A 21077-nucleotide genomic window follows, 5' to 3' on the forward strand; every position below is an offset into this window, starting at 1 on the left:
GAAAGCATTTATTGATAACTTTTCTTGCTTTGCATGTCTTGTTTTATTTCATTAGTCCATGAAGGGGACTCAGAATAACAGATTTTCCCAGTTTTGACCTTAGTTTTCACTCTAAGCTGTTAACTGTCGCTGCTCTGTTGGTTTCTGACTGGAATATGTTTGTGGTCGCAACACGTGCTGCGCATGCTGAGCTTACACATCTGTAACACATGTGCACACATTATTCACCAATAAAGTGTCTGAGCTCACGCCTGTCTGACCTCTGACCTTGTCTAGCTGATGGTCTAAATTTGTTTCAAGTATTTTGTGTTATCTTCGTCACTGAGTGTCAGTGGATAAATGTGATATGTGACTTGAATCATGCAGAAAGATAATTGTTTGACACCAAAGATAAAACATTTCATTTGAAATAATTTATATTTCCTCATTCTGTGCAGTTTACATACTTTTAATCTGGATTGTTATTGAGTTACTCGGCTCTGCTTCTTTTCCAAACTCTTTATCAGGGAACATGAAAAAGACTTTTAAGGTTGTTTTCGCACCTGATAATCCAGTACACTCGGTTCATTTGGACCAAAAATTGCAACATTTGATATATTTTCAGCTGGTGTGGTTCTCTTTCTTACTGCATTAAGTGAAACCAACCAAACTGTTTGAAAAACCTGTTCCCCTCCTCGCCTGTGGTGGCGCTGCAACAAGAACCACTGAAGGAAACGACACAGGAAAATACCAGCAAAACTTCCTTGTTCAAGTAATGTTAACAAAAATGGAGTAGCATCAGATTTTAGCGGTTGTAGAATTTTGCTTTTGTCTTTTATAAAAGACCAAGAGTCATTTCTCCCACTACCGCTAAAGTTACATGTTTTTGTTGGTTGTATTTACCCAGAATGCCGTGCGCTGTAATCCACTTCCTGCCTTTTGAACATTCTCCGATCCACTTAGCATTCTTATATGCATTCGAACTAAAATTAAAATTTTTTGATGGAAAATAGACATATTTTCATCCTCCTCTCTTCTTTCACGCTCATTTCAGGTTAAGATTTAACACTTTAATGTCATTGGTCAATATATAACAAGTCAGTAACAAGAATCAAAATCCCTATTTTATTATTGGTATAACCTACAATGAGCCAATGGTTCCCATAACTGGAATCCTAAAAAACCAATAGGACAGTCTTGAGAACATTTCCAAAATTTAAAAAAATATTTGTTAATACTTTGTTTTTGCCATAATTTAAAAGTAAACATTTTGAAAATGTTTACTTATTCGAATGTTTACTTATTTGAATTAGTAAACATTTACTTATTCAAATAAGTATTGAATAAGTAAACTTATAAGTAATAAGTAAACATTATAGGTAAATAATGTTTACTTATTCATCTAAGATGGATCTAAGCTTATTATTTCCATTTGAACAGAAGGTTTGAAGGGGGAAAAGGGAAATAAAGATTTTTATCATTAAGTCTGCTTTATTGGTCTATTTCCTGAGCTCTATTAAAGAGATGAAAAGATATATTGACAATTACAACAAATTAAATGCTTAATGTTTGGATTTACAACCAGTGTCAGATGCAGTTTCCACATTGTTAGTCTCTTCTAGTGGGAAAATGATAGTTTAATTCTTGCTTGTCTCTTTAAAGCGCAGGCTGGTTAATCAACAAATTACTCTTGAAGCTAATTAGAATGAGAAGAACAAACAAACCAGAGTCAAAGAGCAAATCAAAGCCAGACGCTCACTCAGGAAACAGCTTTCCATGCAGAACGTAGGACTTTATTAACAGCTCCATGCATAAAAGAACCAATGCCCACCACAAACCGAGTGCCGTCACACATCAACTGAGTTTCCATCCAGTTGTGGTGGAGTATGATGGAAAGTTTCACTGCACAGACCCAACATCTGCTCTTTGCAAAACATTTCAGCAAGAATATACTGGGGTTTGTCTTCCAGATGTAGGATAAAGAGCTGCTTTTAAACTGTGTCTCAGATACACATCTGATATGAAAAGAGTGCACATGTCAGCTGAAGTCAGGTTTTTCTGATATAAACAAGGAGGTGATCTATTTGTCTGTCTACTACTTAGCTATCTAGCAATCAGACTCTCTATCTATTTAGCTAGCTAGCTAAGGCAATCTATCTCTCTCTTGCTAGCTAGCTACCAAGATAGTGAGATAGCTAACTATGCTGCAACACAAGACTATGAAATAAATAAAAATAAAGTTAAATAACATCAGCTGTAAAGATTTTTAACATGCAAATAATGTAGCGTTCAACATACTCATTTTCAAATGCAATAAGTTATTTATTCACTTGTCACTTTTCTACCCTCTAATCAAATTACTCATTTTGTCTTACTGCCTGTAGTAGTACTAGAGTAAAACAACAGGCCACAGCAAACTCGATCTCAAAGAAAATGATTCTGAACTTCATTATGTTTATTTAGAAAATACCTTCTGATAATGTGTGACAATAATTAGGGCTAATATGTGTCAGTTGTGTTGCTCCGCTGCTATCAGTCTTTATTCGAGCGCCGATCACATTAAACTCAGAATGACTTTAGCTGATTTTAGAAGAGAAAAACGATTTTTTTGTGTGAATGAAACCAAAAGATTCAGATTCAGGAAACGCTTCCGCCATTCCCTTGTTGCCATGGTGACGACGTAGCTTGGCTGTTAGACGCTGACTTCGAACGGGGAAAACTTATCAGGCTAAATTAGCTGCTATGTTTGAATTTCTGTACATTTTCCCTGCAATTTAACTGAGAAGAGACGCGAGTGGCATCAAGAAAAGCTCAGGTTTGGTTCAGCTTAGGTCGCAGTAAAAGAAGCTGTGACATTTTCACAGTAACTCTACCGTTTGTGGATGTTAAACGAAATTAAGTGCTATAGTAGCTTCTGTTTTAGTTAGCTTAAGCTATAAAAGCTACGAAGTTTAGCTCCGAAAGTAACTTTTTTTTTCACCTATTACTTTTTCAAAAAGAAATAATGTCTGCATTGTAATGTGCGGTGTTTCCTGATAGCAGAAATGTTGTTTAAAGAGAATATTTATGGAATAAATATCAACTTTCTGTTCAATCAAATGTAATATTTTGAAATTAACTTCTACCATGTTCAAGCAGCTTAAAATAACTTGGATTAAGAATTAGAAAAGTAATTACAAACGCAACCATTACTGAATTACAACCATTATTTACAACATCTAGTTTTGTTATTGCCAACCAGTAATTATGTTTTGTCTAATTCTAGACAAAAGAATTAGACAAAAATAAAATACAACAAAGAAAACCCACCTAATATGTTAATATTCACAGTTTTTGTCAGTAAACAGTCACAATTTAAACATGACAATGGCATATTGAAGGAGTGAAAATGTTCTGTTTGCACACAGAGAGAAGTTGTGGATAGATTTGGGTTGAGATTTGCCTCAAATGATCAGAATTGTCTCTGCTAAGATTTTAACCCGACTTTATTATTTGTGTACCAGCAGGATGAAGCAGGTGGAGACGTTCAGAAACCGAAAGGTTTCGGATTCATCGATCCTTTCCAGAAAGGAAATAGCTTTGTGAGTCCAGAATAACTAACTGTCAGTGGTTTTCCACCATTAAAGAGAGAAAAAAATATATAGGAAATAAATTATTTGTAAGTTTAAAATGTCTAAAAGTCCAGGAAGCAAGATTTGGAAAAACAGTTTTTGGTAGAAATAAACATGAGATTTCAGTCATAGTCTGCTTCTAGTTATTTCCAAACGAGATGAATTTTATTGCATTCATAATAAAATCACAAATGATCACATTAATTTATCCTCCATCTTTCTTTTATGTTATTTCTAACTCTTCCAAAGGCAAAATGGGAATATTTAAATGTTTTCTTCACTGTCAAAAGCCATTAATAATCAGATATTTTCAAAATTACACATTTAAAAACTGATGTTCCTGCTGCTCCATGTCTGCCGTGGTTTAATAAAAAAAATCAAAATGCAGATTAGATGAAATCCAGGTAAGTTTTGAAGGTTTGGATCAGCTGTAAGAGAAGAAACGTATAAAAACTTTAACAAGCATTTAGACCAGGACCTGATAAATCCTGATCTTCCACTAAGATCGACAAACTAAAAACTATTAGAAAGATGAGAATATTGCTTTAAGAGTTAGAGCGCCCTCTGCTGACAAACAATAGCCACCTACTAATTCAACATTATTTAGCAGTAATTTAAGAGATTTCCACAAATATGTAAGATCAACTCTATATGAAATACAATGTGGTTCAAATTAATCTCAATACGACCTATTAATCTGGGCAAACACATGCAGTTCAGTTCAATACAAATAATTACACAATGCAGAGAAATCCATCATGATAGAACAGCACTTAGAGAAAAGATATAGAGCATTAATACAGTTTCTGCATTGATACACTGAGACAGGTGTACTTTCTACAAGAGAGAAAAAGTACCACAGAGTTTAAGACAGAAACAGCTTTGACTGGGACACAGCTTGGCACAGAATAACTGAGGTTTTAGTACTTTCTTTTTACAAAAAGATAATAAAACACGCATTGAGCCAGGTGTACTTTCAATAAGAAAGGAAAATAATTCAGCATTAAAGCTAGGAATATCTTAAACCAGGAAAAAGAAACAGAGAGACACAGAAGCACTGATCTTGTAAAAAAAGAAACAATTAAACACAGACACGCTGAGCCAGGTGTACTTTCTATAAGAAAGAAAAGCAGAGATTACACAAAGCTGTAATAGATTCTTTGACGGCCCAACCAAGGAAAAAGATACATCTAGAGAAAGAAGCTCTGAGCCTGGAGAACTTTCCATGGAACAGGAAACGGAGAGACACTGAGCCAGGGCTGGTTTCTATAGGCTAGAAAAGAGCAGCAGAGAAAGAGAGAGAAAACAGCAACATGAACTGTGATGGTTTAATGATCGGAGCGGAAACAACATCAGAACTGTAGTGGTTTTCTGATTCTACAAGGGTTGACGTTTGATACTTTCCTGTTTTTCAGGTTCAGAAACACGCCGAAGCAGTACATGTGTGTGGAGATGCTGCAGGACGGCTACCACAGGTAGCCCTCCCCTCCCTGCCATCACACTGAGTTATTGATCGCACATCGGCTCGGCTGACTGACCCGTGTCTGAGTTTCAGGTCGTTTTCAGAGCTCTTCATTCTGCTGCGCTCAGACCTGGAGCAGAGGGCCAACGCTCCGCCCAAATCGCCCCGGCTGCAGGAACCCCCGCTGGAGGAGCAGCGCGAGAAACTGGAGACCATCCGGCTGCACCTGAGCCGGGCAGAGAAAGCAGAACGTGACGGTGAGGAGAGGAAGAGAACGTTCATCTGGAGTTAAACATCAAGATTTTCTAGATTTAGTTTTGTTTTTATTAGTTGTGAAAAATCAAATCTGGATCCAGAAGCTGTAAAATCATCCAGCTTTAGTTCAGGGCTGTAATTAACAATTATTTTACTAACTGATTAATTGTTTGTTCTGACGATGATTCAGTTAGTCGGATACAAGAAATTGGCAAATTCTGCGTATTTTTTGATTCAACATTTTTATTAGAAATGCATCAAAAGATGCAAAATAACAAAATACATATTTTATTGCCTAAATTCAATAACAAAACATTCTGACAAGTAATTGTTAGTACATTTGATTAAATTAAACAGAAATAGAAATTGGCACATTGTGCAGATTTATTATTTAAGCAATTTTTACACAATGTTAGAAATTCTTCAAAGATGCAAATAAACACATAATTCAGTATCTTTTAAAATAAGGGAATAAATATTTTATTGCCTAAAATGCAATAACAAAATATTCTGACGATTAATCGATTAATCAGATACAAGAATTGGGACTTTCTGTGGATTTTTCAATTCAATCTTTTTTATATAATATTAGAAATACACAAAATAACCAAATAACAAGATAAATATTTTATAGCCTAAAATACAATAGCAAAGCATTTTGATGATTAATTATCAGAATAATCAATTAATCTGATACAGATTAATTAATTAATAATTACTGCTCTGCCTGTGTTGTTCTTTCAGTTTGTATACTCCAGTTAACAATTAATCGGTTACTAAATTAGTTGATAGTTATTTTAATAATCGATTAATCGTTCAGCCTTATTATAGTTTAAGTAATAAAGGTTTTTTTTGTGCAGGTTCCTGGACAGCCGTGTGTGAAGAGCGGCTGCATTTGGGTCGCTACTTCACCGATCCGATGGACATCTGGCTCAGCTTTCACTTCTACCACAGCTGCGCTGACAGAGTGTTCGGAGGCCGGTCCAAAGCCGCCACGGAGGCCAGATTCCACCTGGCTGAGCTGTACCGGCAGCAAGGTAGCCGTCACACAGACGCCGTTTAAGAAACGCCAAACGTACGCGGTTATGTCCTGTCCCGCAGGGGACCTGGTGGAGGCCAGGGACCAGGCGGAGAGGGCCCTGAAGCAGGCGGAGGACGGAGGCTGGCTGGACCCGGAGGGCCGGCCGCTGAGGCTCTGGGGCTGCAGGGAACTGGGAGAAATCTACAGCCTGCTGGGTGAAGCTTACCTCGCAGCGAAGCAGTACGACACAGCCACGATGCTGCTGCAGCTGGGATCCAAGATGGCTATCGAGGGTGAGTGGGAGGAGAAGATGGAGTTTACACCAATTCACCAACTAGTGCTCATAAAACAAACATTACAGACTAACAAAAAGAGGTGTTGACCTGCAAAATACATAACATGATAAGAAAAAGAATAACAGCAACAAAACTAAATTAGAACAAAAAATGAAGTAAACATTAAAATGGATACATTTAGGACAAACACAAAACATAACCAAATGGTGTCACAACAAAAACAATAAGGTTGTTTAAAATATGTGGGTTAGAATATACTTTATTTTCTCTTATCCTGGCAATTATTATCTGATTTGCATTATTTTTCCTTTCTCTAATATTCCTCAATTAACTGAGGGTCACAGTTATTTTGGGCAGAAGGGGAAAAAAGGGAGAGAAAGAAAATAACTTAAAAAAAGTTTTGTGATATTAATATTATTAGGCCGTCCCTGTTTCTCTGTTCTACCCTGGAGTTTAAAAATTTAAAGGTGACCTATTATGCTTCCTTGAACAGGTTAGAAAAGTCTACAGTCTGTTAAAAACATGTTTATTAAATTTTTTCCACAAAATTATTCTTGAATAAAAGATTTCTTTCTGCTCGGTTCTGCCGATTGTGAAATCCTTTCAGAATGAGATGTTTCTGGAAAATCTTTTAGGTTTTTCTGAAAATTTCTACGTTTTTTGGTTGAAATTTACTTATTTGAAACCTAACTTAAGCATTTTTTCATGAGTCTGTATGTGATCTGGTTTGTTTCAGGCGGCGATCAGTCGGTGAAGGCGGAGTCGTTCTTCAGGGAAGGAATGGGCTTACAGAGTTCAGGAGATCATCAAGCAGCCAAGGAGGTATCAAAGCAGGAAATCTTAACTTTAGTTGTAACAGAAACATTAATCAGCTGACAAAAATAAATTCATGAGTGTCTTTTATAAATGACACCCAGCTCTTCAACACCTGCGTAGAACTCTTTGGCTCCCTGCAAGACGTTAAAGGTTTGGTGAAGTCCTACAAAGCCATAGCCAAGTCCTTACAAAGGTACGAACACCGACATCATCACAGATGTTTCTGGTCATGACAGAATGAAACCTGACTTCTGCTTTCTGGTCAATCATCCAACCAATGGTGGTGGCTTCATCATGCTGTGGGATGAAATAATGAGAAGTTTCAAACGGAAGTCAAATTTTATAGAATAAAACTAAATTTTATTTTGCTAAATTTAGTTTTATTTTTGTGTCAGTATCTCAGCTTTACCTCCAAAATATTTTTATTTGATTTTCTCTTTGTTTGTTTAGGGAAAAAAATACACTGACATTTGTTTTGTTTTTCTTCATATGTTATTAAAATATTTTGTAGATACCGCCACTGTTATTTTTGTCTAGTTTCTAGTGCAAATATCTTAGTTCACTTGAAATAAGACAAAACTAACTTACAAGTAACTTTTCAGCAAGATATAGGAGCTTGTTTTAGTCAGTAAGTTTTTAACATTGAATAAAAGTTAATAGTTCGACTGGCACTTTATTTCACTTATCACATGGGAAAATGTCTTGTTATAAGTGGAAAAAACACCAAGGGAAACAAATGCTCTCTATTATTACTAAGGAATTATTGACTTGGCCCTGATTGGCCCTGGTTGGTTGGCCCTGATTGGCCCCAGTTGGCTCTGGTTAGATCTAGTTGGCTTTATTTGACTCTGATTGGCCCTGGTTGGCCCTGATTGGCTGTGATTGGCTTTGGTTGGTCTTGGTTGGTTTTGTTTGGCTCTGGTTTGCTGCGTCTTGCAGTCATAGCCAATCGGAAACTTGAAAAAGGTAGTGAATAGTTTTTATCGTCACTTTTATTGTTATTACAATTGTTGCACAAAATATCATGATTAAACTTTACGTCCATATCGCCCCCTGCTGGTGGAGCTGCAGTAGGTCTGGAGAAAAGTTGCTTGGTAATTAGTTTTATCTTATTTCAAGTTAAAACTAAGATATTTGCACTAGAAACTAGACCAAAAATATTTTTGTAAAATTTTATGTTTTTGCAGTATATGAAATTTGTTCACATTCTGCCTTAGGTTTTAATAAAATAACTCACAGGAAAAATTAAAAGAAAAACTTAAAGGTCAGAAGTTTGATGATATATGAAAATTAAATAACACAAAGTATCAATATCAGTACTTGTATTACTGATACTGGCAAAAATCTAATAAAATAATCAGCTTTGCCAGGAAAAAAGCTACAACAGTTCATCAAAGTGTTGGTCTAAGAGTTTTTATCTTTCCAACAGCGAAGGAAACATTGAGGAGTGCATTGAGACGCTGGAGAAGTCAGCTGATCTGTGTCAAAGCAGCGACCTGCAGGAGAGGCTGGCGGACATCAGCCTGACTCTGGGCTGCATCTACAGTGATGTGGTACCAATCTGAGACACGTTAAGCTGATTATTATTTTACGTCCTGTCAGTTTAGAAATGATTTCATCTGCCTCTTTCTGCAGAATCGGCCTCTGAAATCGTGTGAATACTTCCTGCAGAGCTACAAAGCTGCCTGCACCGCCAGAGAGGTGCTTCTGCAGCACAAAGCACAGGTGCGTCTTTATAAAGTCATATCTGGCGACATCTGTTCGGTACCAGGAAACCGTAGCTGTGCTTCCATAACAAATGTGCGCAAAACTATTTTACGATAATGTTGTAAAAACACAATTTTGCTATTGTTGTGTTTGCATTAAAAAAAGAAATGTGATTGTTTTGGTTGTATTTACCCAGAATGCAATGCATTGTAGTCCTCTTCCTGCTTCTCCAGTCCGCTTGGCATTCACATATACTTTTATTTTGCTCCAGAATTCACTTCAACCGAATGGAGACGTTGGTTTGTAGATTAACCAGAGTTCGCTGTTTTGGTCCGATCGCACGTTCACACTTCCCCAAACGAACCAAACTTTCTAGACAAAAGAACCAGAGTTTGATTAAAGCAGGCTAAACCGGACCGGTGGGAATGCACCCTCATACTTTTTGGATACAGTTTGCAGATCATTTATTTTAAAACTAAACAAAAGCGGTGTGAGTGTAGGTCCCTGAGGAACACCTAAACTACAAGGAAGGGCAGAGGATATCTCACAATTTGCCTGTTTTTTTGTCACCTCTTTCAGGTGAAGCTGGGTTATACATGCGCACACTCTCTCATCAAGACACACATCTCTGAGATGAAGACGCCCTCACTGTCCTCTGTGAACCAGCTGGTGGACTGGAAGGAAACCAGAGGACACCAGAACTTCTGCTGAGGGTTTAGAAATTAACATTCAGCAGCTGGTTGTTGAGAGGAAGGAGAAAAACAAACAAAAATATACATTATTACTTGTCTTTACATATTGCCAACCACTTATCTTGTTCAAGAAATAATAAATTAACAGAATGGCAAGATTTCACATCTGAAAATAATTTAAAACTCTTTCATTTAATAGCAAATTCAAACCTCCTCTGTTTCTATTGAGGCTAATGAGAGTTAAATTACCTGCAGTTATGAAGATGATGTGATCTAACCAGTATTCAGCTTATTTATATTGATTCAGTTTATCTTTATCAAAGTGTCTGGAAAACTTTGGCTTTCAGTTTCAACTCTATGAACATGTGCCAGGTGTCAATGGACCAAAAAGATAAATGTTTAAACTCCAATGTTTTTGGTCATAATGTTTTGTTTGATGCGTATAATATAGTTGGGTTTTTTATTGTTTTTGCCTTTTGTTTCTTTTTCTTACAAAACATTGTTAAAATGTAAATTCTGTTTTAAAATATTTAATATTTTGTAAGTTTTATTTTAAATGCAGCAGCAATTTATTTGTTGCAGTACTTTCCAATTATTTTTAATTAGTTTATTTTCATTTTATTAATGTTTTCATTCAAATATTACCCCTGTAAACTATTAATAGAATTAGTAAAAATCATTTTAATTAGAATTTCAATTTTACTTTATTTTAACTCTTGTCAGATTTTACACAAATATTTGATAATTTTTTATTAATTTTATTTCCTTTTCCAACTTTCATTTTAAAGACAGTTGCAATTATTTTCTTATATCACAATTTTACGGTTTCTATTTTATTGAATTGCATTATTTATCTCATTTTAATTAGTTTTCTAATATAAATGATATAATAAATTGCTGATGGAAATAGTAATAGTAGCATACGTTTTGTATTTCAATTTAAAATTCAAATATTTTTTATTGAACAATTATTGTTCCTGTTATTTTTTGTATTAATATGTCTTTAAATCTAATATTGCTAACATTTCTCCTTTGATTTAATTTTACTTAAAATACAGGTAAAACTTAATTTTAGTATATTAAAATATTTGTATTTAATTTATGCTATTAAATTCTTTATAGTTTAAACATATTCACTTTAAAATACGTGTTATAACTATATTATTTTTGAATAACTCTAAATTAAGTTCTATATTTGTTTGTATCTGGGCGCATATCGTTTTTACTTCATTCTATCTATGATTAACTTCCGGTTTTAGATTTAACGCTCTTATTTTTAAGGGACAAATTCCGGCTTTAAGATTGTATCCGGTATTTTCAGTTGTGAACGTTGTTCTGAAGTTGCAAACGTGAACGGTTGTGTGTTTTATTTTGGGCTAAACCGTGTTGTGTGTTCTGTATATTTTTTTATATTTTCAAACATTTGTTACGGTAAGTTATTGTGCGCCTCTCTTCGGTCATTACGGCGGCGTCGCAACCCACGTGTCCGGAAGTAGCTCCTGTTGCTCCGTTGGTGTTTTCCAACTGAACTCCGGGAAGGAAGAAGCAGCGGCAGGTGTCAGAAACTTGAGTCCGGCTGCTGCGATCGGAGGGCCGGCTGGGAGGCCGCAGGCAGAGCCCGGCAGCTGAATCATGGGCCTCCTGGCGAGGCTGCGGAAGGAGTGGTTCATCATCGGGATAGTGCTGGTCATCCTGTCGGCCAAACTGCTGCCCGGTGTCGGTGTTAAAGGAGGTGAGCCTCGGAGTTCGAAGCGGTTCTTTTAAAGTTTTGAATGAATATATAGAGAGTTTTTAACTTTAAATGCTGGAAACGGAGAGCTCAGTTGAATATTAATCTGAATTGATTTAGATTTATCTGGAAGACACTGAAATGTTTCCTCTTACCTGGCTCATAGTGACACGTTGCATTCAGCGGAAATGTCAACACTCCTGTCAGGACTTTTATCTTCTAGTTTTTATAAGAAGAATCAGTCTGGGGATTTTCAGATATAATCTGAGGACAGATTTAGAACTAATACTGAGATTGTTGCTCAAATACTGATAACAAATACTGATAAATACTGATAAATAAGTAATATAATGTAATTCCGCCTCACCTGTAGATAAGATAACCTGCACGGCTGCTACTGTTGTGCTGCCTTCAGGTGCTCCTCGAAAATCCTCACTTCGATTTACAAAAACATAGAAATGTTTCTTTATTCCTGCCTTTTTAAATTTTCATATGAATGAAATCTAAAAAGTGTGGCGTGTTCTCCATCCAATAGCATTCAATGATTGAAAAGTATTGGTTTCAATCATTGGAAAATATTTTCCACTTTATGAAAATATTTTCTGCTATTTGTGATCTTTTTTTTTTTTATTGAAACAAAGTACTAAAAAACAATTAAAACTTGATCTGATATGAAAAAAAATCTAAGACTGGTAAACATTGTCCTAATTTAAACCATTTGACACTTTGAAAGGATTTTGTTCAGCCTCTGACCACAAGTCCAGAATGGTAGGAAATTTGGCCCAACAAGGCAGAAAACAATTGATGACCAAAAAAATTGGAAATTAGATGTTTTTTCTTTTAATAAGGCAAATGTCTGCAGCCTTTTTTATGTCTTGTATCTTTAATGATTTACAGATTTAATTAAAAAATGTTTATTGTTGAGCAGGTAAAACTAAAAAACACAGGAAACAAATTTTTGCATTTCTAATTTAAGGATTTTTCTACCCCACCATTAATTTAAATTTGACAGGGCAAAATGTCTGGACACCACTGCGTTAGAACAACATAAACTGAAGGTCTAGCAGCTAATGATTTGGTCTGTTACCGCGGTTACCGGTGTAAAATAGCGCCTTGTTCTTCTTGCCTGTCAGGTCCACTAAGGCCAGAGGTCACCATCACCTACATTGCCGTTTCCCTCATCTTCTTCAACAGCGGCCTGTCTCTGAAAACGGAGGTGAGTCAGGGCCGCGATGCCTTCAGGTGCAGCTCAGAAACCTTCCATCATCGTGTCTGTTTTTTTCCCGTTAGGAGCTGAGGAACGCGTTGTTCCACGTTCGCCTCCACCTCTTCGTCCAGTCGTTCACACTGGTCTTCTTCCCCCTGGTCGTCTGGCTGCTGCTGCAGGTCCTGGCGCTGACCGCCATCGACCAGTGGCTCCTCAAAGGGTACAGTGTGGGTGTGTGTGAGTGTGTGTGTGTGAAAGGGGCGCTCTGTCTGGGTCTAAAATGTACCTGAGGGCCGAACACAAAGAGCCACAGTCATGGTTATTACAGCTGATTCTCTATGCAAGTTTAGGAGCAACATCCAAACTTTATGTAACGTTCAGGTTGAAGCTCTGTTTTCTTTTGGGGCCTCGCTACTAAAACAGCAGCAGCATTAGAAAATACCAAAAAGACAACTCAACATTATGTAAAAATGAACTTTCTTCATGTTTTTAAACTTTTATTTGGGTCTCAACTGCTTGTAGAAACAGAACAAATGCTTGAAAAAAGCCCGACCAAACTGTTTTTTATCAATAAAATAATGTTTTTATGTGTCTGAAAAATGAACTGTTTCAGAAATTTAACTCATATTCTAATGGCCTTCACTGTTACTTAGCAACCCCAGCCAAGCCCAGCACTGTTACCTAGCAACCCAAGCAGAACTCAGTTGGCTTTCCTTCTGCATGCACTTTACAATTGTTGCTGAAAAAGAGAAGATATATTTGTTTATTTTGGTCATTTTAAAGTTTCAATACACAAGTAAAGCAAAGAGAACACAACGCTGAAATAAACAGAATACAAAATGAAAAAAGTGAAAATGTGTTTTGCTGTTGACCTTTGAAACTCTGGTTGGGTGTTTGGGCAGTCGTTCATCCAGCGGCCCGTCGTGTTTTTGAGTTAAAAAATGATTAAACTTGACAGGAAATTTGAAAATATCACTTGATAATTATGTATTATTGAAAGATTGGAAGATTAATACCTGAACACCAATTATAAAGTCTTTAAAAAATGCAAACATTTTAAAAGGACTTAAATAAATAAGCAAAGCTTAGCCTGGTGGGGGCACAAGTAAAGCCTGGTGGCCCGCCAGGCTTATAATACCCTGGGGGAAACCCTGTGTAGATGTGAATGTATTTGGAAAACGTTTTTTCCCCAGTTGACCCTCTTCCTGTTGTTGTCGTTGCCTAGGTTACAGACAGTGAGCTGCATGCCCCCTCCGGTTTCCTCCGCCGTCATTCTGACCAAAGCAGTCGGCGGGAACGAGGTGACGCTCACACCGAGTCGGTTCGACCCGAGAGGCGATTGGTGAGTCTGCCTGTTGCTGTCTCCCCGCTGACCGCTTGCTCTCTGTGCCTCCAGGCGGCGGCCATCTTTAACTCGGCGTTCGGAAGCTTCCTGGTGAGGAGCGGTTCGGGTCTGGGTCGGGTTTGGGGCCGTATCGGATCGGGCCGGGCTCTAATGCTTTCTGTTTGTCCTGCAGGGGATCGTGGTGACTCCGTTGCTGCTGCTGCTCTTTGTAAGTCATAAAACATTCGCCATGTGTTGACAATGTTCCCAATAAAGCTTTTGGGAAATGTTTTTACGATGCAAAATGTTAGATGCAACACAAAGTGTTCATCTTTTTGCATTTTCTTTAGTTTTACACACACGCAGTCAAGTTTAATAATTTTATAGTGAGCCATATCCTGTTCTTACTGGTGATAATGGATTCTTTTAGATCATTTTGGTTTTTCAATTGATCCCCAAAAGTAAAAATATAGCAAACTGCCCTTTTAAGACAAACATACAAATTCCTTCTTAAGTTTTAAGTTTCCACAGTTTATACAACCATTTCCTAAAAAAATGTGACCACTTTGTTCAATTAAAATATTCTAGAGGGGACATATTATGCAAAATTAACTTTTTAAAAAAATTATTTGTACTTCCATTCGGGTCTCAACTGCTTCTAAAAACAGCCAAAGTGCTGTTTTTTAAAGCGCCGAAGCGCTTTAAAAAACACCCAGTTGTTTTTAGACATTAAATTAATATTTGAGCCGTTTCAAAAACCTCCAGAATGTAAAGTCGGTTGTATAATTGGAAACATAACAGGTCAAATATCTTAACTAATTATTGTTGAGAAGGTAAAAAATAACTTGTATTTGGTTTTCAATTTATAGCATGATAAATCCTTCAATGTCACATTTACCAATCAGAACCTCCTGATTCTGATTGGTTGTTTCTAGTTAGCTCTGAGAGAAGGCAGAGGACAAACTCATAGTTTTAATAAATATGTAAACAGCATATGTTTTAAGTAAAAGTTACAGACTGCAGCTTTAGATACCTTTTTCTAATCACAAAAAATGCTTACAAACCAGAAAATTACTCAAATTATTGTAGACGGAGGTGAAAAGATGCTCCTGTTGGCTTTTATATTCATAATTAAACTGATATCATGATGTTTTAGTTCAGGGTTGCTTTACTGTTCATCAGTTATCATTAAATCACAAAATCTTCATCCACTCTGGGTCATCTGTCGTGTATTTTGAATAATTTTTGCTCTAATCACTGCAAAAACATAAAATGTTGCCAAGTAACTTTGGTCTACTTTCTATTGCAAATATCTTAGTACGCCTGAAATAACTTTCAAGTAACCTTTCAGTGAGATATAGTAATATTGATGAAAAGGGTACTATTTCCAAAGGCAGATTATTTCACTTATAACAATGTAAAAATGTCTTGTTACCAGTGAAATAATCTGCTGCTAGATCTATCACTTTTAATCAATATTAAAAAAATATTGGCTTAAAACAAGCTTGTATATCTTGCTGAAAAGTTACTAGTAAGTTATTTAAAGTGTACTAATATATCTGCACTAGAAACTAGACAAAAAAACTTAGTAAGATGTTGAGCTTTTGCAGTGTTTTGTGTTCTTTATTACTGTTTTAATTCTTTTTCCTCCTAAATTGTGATCAAACACATCATGGGAACAACCAGAATATTAAAATCTGCATGTTAAATCGCTCCACTCTGTAAATTTTTCCATTTTTATTCATTTTGTTTCGCCTGGCTGCTCTCCTCCTCCTGCAGCTCGGATCTTCATCCTCTGTTCCCTTCACCTCCATCTTCTCTCAGCTCTTCATGACGGTTGTAGTTCCGCTGATCCTGGGTCAGGTAGGAAGACGCTTTTGACGCACCACTTCCGGTCAGCCCCGGCGGCTTCGTTCCCGTTAACCGTATCTGAATTCAGGCTGCATCCTTCGAAGGCCGCATTTGTAGGCCGTTTACATCAGAGCCTATCCGAATACGAAGCCTCCTCCAAACACGTCCCTCTTTCCCCCAGATTTGAAGTTTGGGTTCGGTGTATCCCTCACGGACCACCATATCCCATGATTCATTGCGGGGCGGTGAAGAGCGGCAAATTATTTTGGTATATTACACTTTAAATGACACATGAACTTTTACAATGTTTTTAGGCGAGAATATAGCAGTGTGAATATCAAATATATGATCAGTTTACCAGTACATCACCTAATTGCAATATTGCTCTGACATTTTCGGAGACGTCATCAGCTGTCAGCTGGCGGGGCGCTTCAGGTTCGGTATACCGGGAGAGAAAGCCCGACTCCCGGCACATCGTTTTCAAACTCCCGCAAGCTTTTCCCAATGAGTGGAAGTTAAACACAGATTCATTCAGGTAATATCTACCTGTATAATGTCTGTTTTACTTAAGTATCTATTGTTTTCCTGAGCAAATAGGTCTAACTGATTAAAGTTAACGGACAGCCTTTTATACAAAGGGAGAAGATAATGCAGGAGTAAAAATCATAAACTTCGGACTCCATTTTTCCCTTTTTGCCGCTCTGACACGGTTGCTAGGCAACATGAGTAATGCTGCGGCGGAAAGCTAGACAGCTAGCTGAAGGCTACACAGCTAGCTGAAGGCTACACAGCTAGCTGAAGGCTACACAGCTAGCTGAAGGCTACACAGCTAGCTGAAGGCTAGGCCTGTCCGAATTAACAGCTTTTCTGCCCCGTTTCTCGTTTATTCGCGGCTTTCGAATGATGCAGCCCCTGAATTGGGACACACCGAGTTGCTAACGCCTCCCGGCTCGGCCTGCAGGTGTGCCGCGGTTTCCTCAAGGAGTCCCTGGAGCGCCGGAAGCCTCCGTTCGGCGCCATTAGCAGCGCCGTCCTCCTCATGATCATCTACACAACGTTCTGCGACACGTTCAGCAACCCCAACATCGAGCTGGACCCCACCAGCCTGCTGCTGGTCGTCATCATCAGTCAGTATTCAAGGCCTGACCGGAACCTTTTGGGTTTTTGGCTTCCAACGCTGGTAGAAATGGTTTAAAAGCCATGAAATAAATTTATATCAAGCTGAAACATTTAGAAAAATCCAACCTTTGAATTGGAAACAACACTGCCTGTGCTGATTGGTGAATTTATTTTGAGGCTTTTTATACACTGCAAAATCACAATCTTACCAAACTAGACCAAAAATACTTTGTAATATTATGTTTTTGCAGTGTACGATATTAACTAGAGGTGCAAATACTTCTGGAAGTTTCTGTGTAAATATACCATATATTAAATAAATAAATGCATGTATTTTATAAGTGTAGCTTTGCCTCTCTAATATAAAATAAGACGTTTTCCTCTTGGAATCAGCTAAAAGTTTAAAAGATTATAAACTTCTCACTTTCTTTTGTTTTCTGCAGTTTTCTCCATCCAGGTCAGCTTCATGCTGCTCACCTTCGCCTTTTCCACCAGGTCAGTTTCCACGTTAATTAATTAACACTCGGCTCCTTTATCTCACTACACAGCTTTAACCAGCAAATCTATGACTTTTGATACGCAGAAATTTCCCAGTTTTCTTCTGAGATTAATCTTAGAAATTTTCTAGAAAAAAACGTAAAAATCTGAGTTTAAAAAGTCGAATATTTTCGATTTTTGAAACTCAAAAATTTCCAAAAGAAAACATTTTTACTTTTAAACTCTGATAATATCAAATTTTAATCTCAACAATCGAGTTTTTTCTAGCAAATGTTAAATTTTTGAAGCTCAGAAATTTCCACGTTTTTTCTAGAGAATCTCAGAGAATCTGATTTTTTTGGCTCCTTCTCCTTTTCTTTCTGCCTACAGTGACCCTAACACGCCGTCTTACTGTTTTTTCTTCTCAGGTCTGGATCAGGATTCAGTCCCGCCGACACCGTCGCCATCATATTCTGCTCCACACACAAGTCTCTCACTCTGGGTACCGTCGGCTCCCATCATTACTGTTTTTTTATCTTAACTGAACAAACACGTTTTGCATTAAATGACAAAAAATCAAAAGTAATGACAAGATATAATGTATAAAGAGTCTGTTGTGAAAGGCAAAATGAATTCAGATACATAGTTTAAGGAGGGGGCTGAACGCTGGCTGTGTGTCCAGGAATCCCGATGCTGAAGATCGTCTTCGAAGGCTACCAGCATCTGTCTCTGATCTCCGTCCCGCTGCTCATCTACCACCCGGCCCAGATCCTGCTCGGCTCCGTCCTGGTGCCGACCATCCGGAGCTGGATGACGAGCCGACAGAAGGTAACCCGGTCGCTGTGGAGGCTCCCTGGCTGCTGGCTGTGCTCCAGTTCTGACCTCTGACCTTTTATCCTCTCTGACAGACTAGTCTGTTGTTGAGATAGACCACGGCTGAGTGAGTAAAGACTGAAGTCCAGCAGGCTGTCTCTGCCTGACGCTTTAAGTCGGAGTAATTGGTGCCGATATTTAATTATCCCAGACTATTCAGCTTCCTTCCACCAGCAGGTGGCGCCATTCAGCCCAAATTCAGGCCTTCAAGAAGCAACAATGATGGAAACCTGGCTTCAAAAATGATTCAATTAAAAATAATAATGTGTTAAAAATACAAAAATGCATCAGTTGAATAATAAAATAGTCCAAAAGTAATGTTAATTAAAAACATAGAAATAAGCAATGAAAAAAATAAAGATAAAAATAAACAGAATAAAAATGATTCAGTTGAGTAAGTTAAAAAAGGATAGTAATTAAAAAATACACAAACTAGCAATGAAAATAAATATAAGATTAAAATAAATAGAATAAAAATGCTGAATGATAAAATAAATAACTAGTAATAGAAATGGTCTAGGAAGTATTCATAAAAATAAGTGAATTAAAAAATTAAAAAAATCCTTCAGTTAAATAATAAAAAGAATATTAAAGTAAGTTTAAAAAAATTACAAAATAGCAATAAAAGTAAATAAAATATATAAATTAAAAATAGAATATGAATTATTAATTAAAAAATATTAAATAGCTATAAAAAGAAAATATATTAAAATAAAAAAACATTTTCATTATTGAAGCATTTTCATTATTCTCCCTAAAACAACATTTTCATAATTTCTGATATTTCATCTTTATTCTGTTAATGTAATTACTTTATTCTCTTTTCTCTTAGTCTGGCTCTTAATACTTCATCGTAGATAAAAGCCCCTTTCTCATTAAGAAACTCTTTTTCTGGCAGTTTTATGACTTTTTTCAGTCTTTAAACTATTAATGTTATAACGTTATCCTCATAATTTCAAAAATAATAAAACCTCTTTTATGAACAGTTTAATCGCTCTGATTGGCTGTAAATTAGTTGAGAGTACTGTGTATTAGCGCCCCCTGCTGGTAGAAACGTTTCACCTGCTGGGATCACTGCTGCAAAAATGAGCTTTTCTGTTTGGTGGCGGGAAATTCACTCCTTTATTTTTACCATTTCACTTCCTTCTTCATCAAACTATGTCAATAAAAACACGATGAATTAAAATCTTTCACAAGAATAAATACAATTTTGATTAATATCAGTGTTTTGACACGTTTTGTTTCTGTTTTAGGGGATCAAACTATCAAGCCTGCAGCCGGTCTGATGCGTCCGAGCGGCGGAAGGATACAAAAAGTGCCTTGTTACAACCAACAACAACAACTAGGACCTCCAGGTGGCAGAGCGGGATTCACTGTTTACCATCAAAGCCTGTTACTATTTTCTACAAAACAGAAAAAAACTCACATTTCCATCCTTTATATTGTTTTATATTTAAATGAAATGTGTTTTATTTTTTTATATCTTGAACTTTTGAGAGAGAAAAAACTAGTTCTGGGGGGGGAAAGGATCTATTTTCAGGAGGTGGGTGAGGTTTCTGGGACCAGTTCTGTTATTTGTTTTCTACTTTGGTTCTTCCAGCTTTTACTGCCAGAAATTGTAAATGGTTTTGTTCAAATTAATGCTGGATTGTTGCATCTAATATAGAAATGAACATCAACAGTTTGACTTCTTGACCCTTTTTTAATATAGCAGAAGCAGTGTTAATGTTACACAGATAGGGGGCGGTGTTGAGCTAATCACTGATATTTATAAACGACAAAACTAAACAAATTATCTCCTGTTATTTCACTTCAATATCTCTATTGTGTTATTTAAACACCACAGTTTGTCTGGATGCGTTTCTTGGATTTTAACCAATTAGTTTGTGCTTTTTTAATTTGAAATAATACATAAAACAATGTTTTTATCACACACTTCATGAAACGGAGCCCCAAAGCAACACAGCACCTGGCGTTTTAAGATGGAATATTCCTAATGAGCATTTTGTTTGCGCTGCGGGACAAATCCATGTGGGAATTATTCCTTTTAGTTGCTGGTTAGACAACAAATTGGCAACAAATCCGACTGGCAGCTCGTTAATTTTAGTGACCTGTCATTTTCCAGGACAGATGGCGCCTCTGACACATCGTTTGCAAGCAGAAGTGGCAGCTAATATCAGCTTGTGGAATATCTGGGGAGTTAACGTGAAATTAGGCCATTTAAGAAACATTATTGTCTAATATAACATTATTGTCTGCAGGGGTAAACCATATATCACTGAAAATAAACTGGATTATTACCTTATGTGACAAATAAAGTAATGTTATTTTTACACATATGATGGTGCATTACTGCCACTGTAAATAGAAAAAGGAGAAAATTTGTGCCAAAAGTCTTAGAAATTTTCTAGATATAGCAAGAGATTTTGAGTTTGAAAAGCTGGAAAAATCACAGAAAAGTACTCAAATTTTCTATTAAAAACACAATTTCTACGTTTCGAAAGTCACAAATTTTCTGGAAAAATTACAAATTTGGGGATTAAACTGAGAAATGTGATAAAAAAACCCCTCAAACTTCTCAAATGTTGAAAATTTGAAGTCAAATTTGTTAGTAAAAACACAAATTGAGATAAATTTCTGAAATTTGAAGTTTCAAAA

General features: G+C 36.6%; 3 protein-coding genes and 1 long non-coding RNA gene across 9 annotated transcripts in view; 2 read left to right on the forward strand and 2 right to left on the reverse strand.

The window, feature by feature from the left end:
• The window catches only part of LOC114156967 (myelin-oligodendrocyte glycoprotein-like), a 1059483-nt gene that overhangs the window by 574725 nt on the left and 463681 nt on the right, over nt 1–21077 (reverse strand). The gene's annotated exons all lie outside the window — the stretch shown is intronic.
• ttc29 (tetratricopeptide repeat domain 29) lies at nt 1785–10249 on the forward strand. Of its 2 annotated transcripts, none has more exons than XM_028037575.1 (11): nt 1785–2794; nt 3483–3560; nt 5006–5065; nt 5146–5309; nt 6168–6344; nt 6409–6621; nt 7361–7446; nt 7542–7633; nt 8870–8993; nt 9076–9165; nt 9727–10249. In XM_028037575.1, the coding sequence occupies exons 2-11, from the start codon at nt 3487–3489 to the stop codon at nt 9856–9858; spliced, it is 1212 nt and encodes a 403-aa protein (XP_027893376.1). In that variant the 5' UTR covers nt 1785–2794; nt 3483–3486; the 3' UTR covers nt 9859–10249. The 2 variants fall into 2 exon arrangements, with proteins under 2 accessions (XP_027893376.1, XP_027893375.1); XM_028037574.1 differs by having other exon boundaries at nt 3486–3560.
• On the reverse strand, nt 6469–11984 carry LOC114157003 (uncharacterized). Of its 2 annotated transcripts, none has more exons than XR_003598053.1 (4): nt 11936–11984; nt 9718–9883; nt 9340–9519; nt 6469–6612 (listed from the first exon to the last, which is right to left on the reverse strand). It is a non-coding gene; the product is annotated as an uncharacterized LOC114157003 (long non-coding RNA). The 2 variants fall into 2 exon arrangements; XR_003598054.1 differs by lacking the exon at nt 11936–11984 and adding an exon at nt 11270–11339.
• On the forward strand, nt 11341–20100 carry slc10a7 (solute carrier family 10 member 7). Of its 3 annotated transcripts, XM_028037599.1 has the most exons (13): nt 11341–11571; nt 12702–12784; nt 12859–12995; nt 14001–14076; nt 14172–14210; nt 14293–14328; nt 15879–15962; nt 16912–17077; nt 17513–17564; nt 17975–18048; nt 18229–18374; nt 18455–18486; nt 19673–20100. In XM_028037599.1, exons 1-12 carry the CDS (start codon nt 11472–11474, stop codon nt 18473–18475), a joined length of 1014 nt encoding a protein of 337 aa, XP_027893400.1. In that variant the 5' UTR covers nt 11341–11471; the 3' UTR covers nt 18476–18486; nt 19673–20100. The 3 variants fall into 3 exon arrangements, with proteins under 3 accessions (XP_027893400.1, XP_027893398.1, XP_027893397.1); XM_028037597.1 differs by lacking the exon at nt 18455–18486; XM_028037596.1 differs by lacking the exons at nt 18455–18486; nt 19673–20100 and having other exon boundaries at nt 18229–18448.

This window comes from Xiphophorus couchianus, chromosome 14 (assembly GCF_001444195.1).
Source record: "Xiphophorus couchianus chromosome 14, X_couchianus-1.0, whole genome shotgun sequence".
NCBI lineage: Eukaryota > Metazoa > Chordata > Actinopteri > Cyprinodontiformes > Poeciliidae > Xiphophorus > Xiphophorus couchianus.

Bases quoted from the DNA above. Each gene is read 5' to 3' on its own strand.
- ttc29 (XM_028037575.1), top strand. From the start codon at position 3,487: ATGAAGCAGGTGGAGACGTTCAGAAACCGAAAGGTTTCGGATTCATCG. The intron at 7,634-8,869 runs GTACGAACACCG...TCTTTCCAACAG, and splicing joins ATAGCCAAGTCCTTACAAAG to CGAAGGAAACATTGAGGAGT. The intron at 8,994-9,075 runs GTACCAATCTGA...CTCTTTCTGCAG, and splicing joins GCTGCATCTACAGTGATGTG to AATCGGCCTCTGAAATCGTG.
- slc10a7 (XM_028037596.1), top strand. From the start codon at position 11,472: ATGGGCCTCCTGGCGAGGCTGCGGAAGGAGTGGTTCATCATCGGGATA. The intron at 14,077-14,171 runs GTGACGCTCACA...CTGTGCCTCCAG, and splicing joins AAGCAGTCGGCGGGAACGAG to GCGGCGGCCATCTTTAACTC. The intron at 17,565-17,974 runs GTCAGTTTCCAC...TTTTCTTCTCAG, and splicing joins ACCTTCGCCTTTTCCACCAG to GTCTGGATCAGGATTCAGTC.